This window comes from Eurypyga helias, unplaced genomic scaffold, assembly GCF_000690775.1.
Source record: "Eurypyga helias isolate BGI_N326 unplaced genomic scaffold, ASM69077v1 scaffold19270, whole genome shotgun sequence".
NCBI classification, from domain to species: domain Eukaryota; kingdom Metazoa; phylum Chordata; class Aves; order Eurypygiformes; family Eurypygidae; genus Eurypyga; species Eurypyga helias.
Window position 1 is genome coordinate 18,016 of NW_010223998.1, and position 1,343 is coordinate 19,358.

The window sequence follows — 1,343 nt, forward strand, 5'->3', positions numbered from 1 at the left end:
AAGAAGGACCGCCGGAAGAAGCTGACCCTGGCCAAGTTCGTGGGCATGGCGGAGAACACGGCGCACCCCCGCGTCGTCATCCCAGAACTCCGGCAAGAGTTTGAGCTGGTGGGTGCCTTCGCCTCCCCTCTGCGGGGCTTCTGCCGGCAGGGGACTGTGGGAGGGCTCTGCCCCCTGGGGAGCGGGCGCCGGTGTGGGGGGACAGGGGACTTGGTGCTTTTGCTGCAGGGTGCTCCCTGCCTCACGCTTCATCCTCTCCCCACTTGCAGGGCCCCTGCCGCAGGCACATGGAGGCATCCCTGCAGGAGCTCAAGAGCAGCCAGCGGATGGTCCCCCGCGCCGTCCACCTCCCCAACTGCGACCGAAAGGGCTTTTACAAGAGGAAGCAGGTAAGAGCCCCACGGAGGGATGCTCCCCACCCAGGAAGGCTTTTCTCTGCCACTGCCCTGGGTGGAGGTTTTTCCTCTGCTGGGCTGGTGGGGGGGTTGCTGCGAGCATCTCCAGGCACGTTTGGTGGTGGGTGGCTTTGCTGATGGTTCTGAGTGGTGTCTGACCTGAAGCGAGCATCCTGAGGGAGCTGATGAGGAAGGAGGAGAAGTCAGAGAGCCCCAGGCAGGGGCTGCAGCGGCGAGGGTGGAGATGTGCTGAAAGCGGAGAGCAGGAGCTAGGTCCTACCCAGGGGATTGCATCGCTGGGGTTAAAGGGGCAAAGCGCAGGGCTGATCCAGCGCGAGGGAGCTGGTGGCTATCTCCTGATCTCTGCCCTTGGTTGTCTCCCCAGTGCAAGCCCTCCCGAGGCCGCAAGCGTGGGTTGTGTTGGTGCGTGGACAAATACGGCATGAAGCTGCCAGGGACTGACTACCTGAGTGGAGACCTGCAGTGCCACGCGTTCGACAGCAGCAACGTGGAGTGAAGTCGCATCCCCTCCCTTCACCCCATCACTACCTACCCAGGCTCCCTTCCACCCTCCCCTCCGCACCTCCCCGTGCCCCGGGACTCCGATTCCTTTCATCTCATGTAAGAAGAAAAAAAGAAAGGAAAAGAAAAAAGAGTAAGGAAGGAGAAGGAAAAAAAAAAAGAGAAAGGGAAAGAAAAAAGGGAAAGGAAGAAAAGAAAAGAATAAAGAAAAGAAAAAAGAAAAGAAAAGAGAAAAACCCTGAAGAAACTGAGGACTCGGAATCTACAGCAGCCTCTTGACAACAAGGACTCAGCAAGGAAAGGACAGAGCCAGAGACAAACCAGCTGCGGCCGCTCCACGGTCCCGTGCCTCCCTGCGCCTCTCCCTAATGCCACCTGTGCCCCCCTGCCACAAGCAGAGGCCACCCCAATGTAAGAAGCTCTCCG

The 1,343-nt window shown here is 59.3% G+C and overlaps 1 protein-coding gene across 1 annotated transcript in view; it reads left to right on the forward strand.

Annotated features, from left to right (window-relative positions):
• The window catches only part of IGFBP5 (insulin-like growth factor binding protein 5), a gene marked incomplete at its 5' end in the record, with an annotated part of 1,187 nt that extends 98 nt beyond the window's left edge, over positions 1–1,089 (forward strand). Inside the window, 3 exons of the mRNA XM_010160152.1 lie at positions 1–108; positions 270–389; positions 781–1,089. The exon at positions 1–108 is cut by the window's left edge and continues 98 nt beyond it. Of these exons, the coding sequence (XP_010158454.1) occupies positions 1–108; positions 270–389; positions 781–912 (360 nt within the window). The remainder of the gene's footprint in view (positions 109–269; positions 390–780) is intronic.
• Between the last annotated feature and the right edge of the window lie 254 nt (positions 1,090–1,343).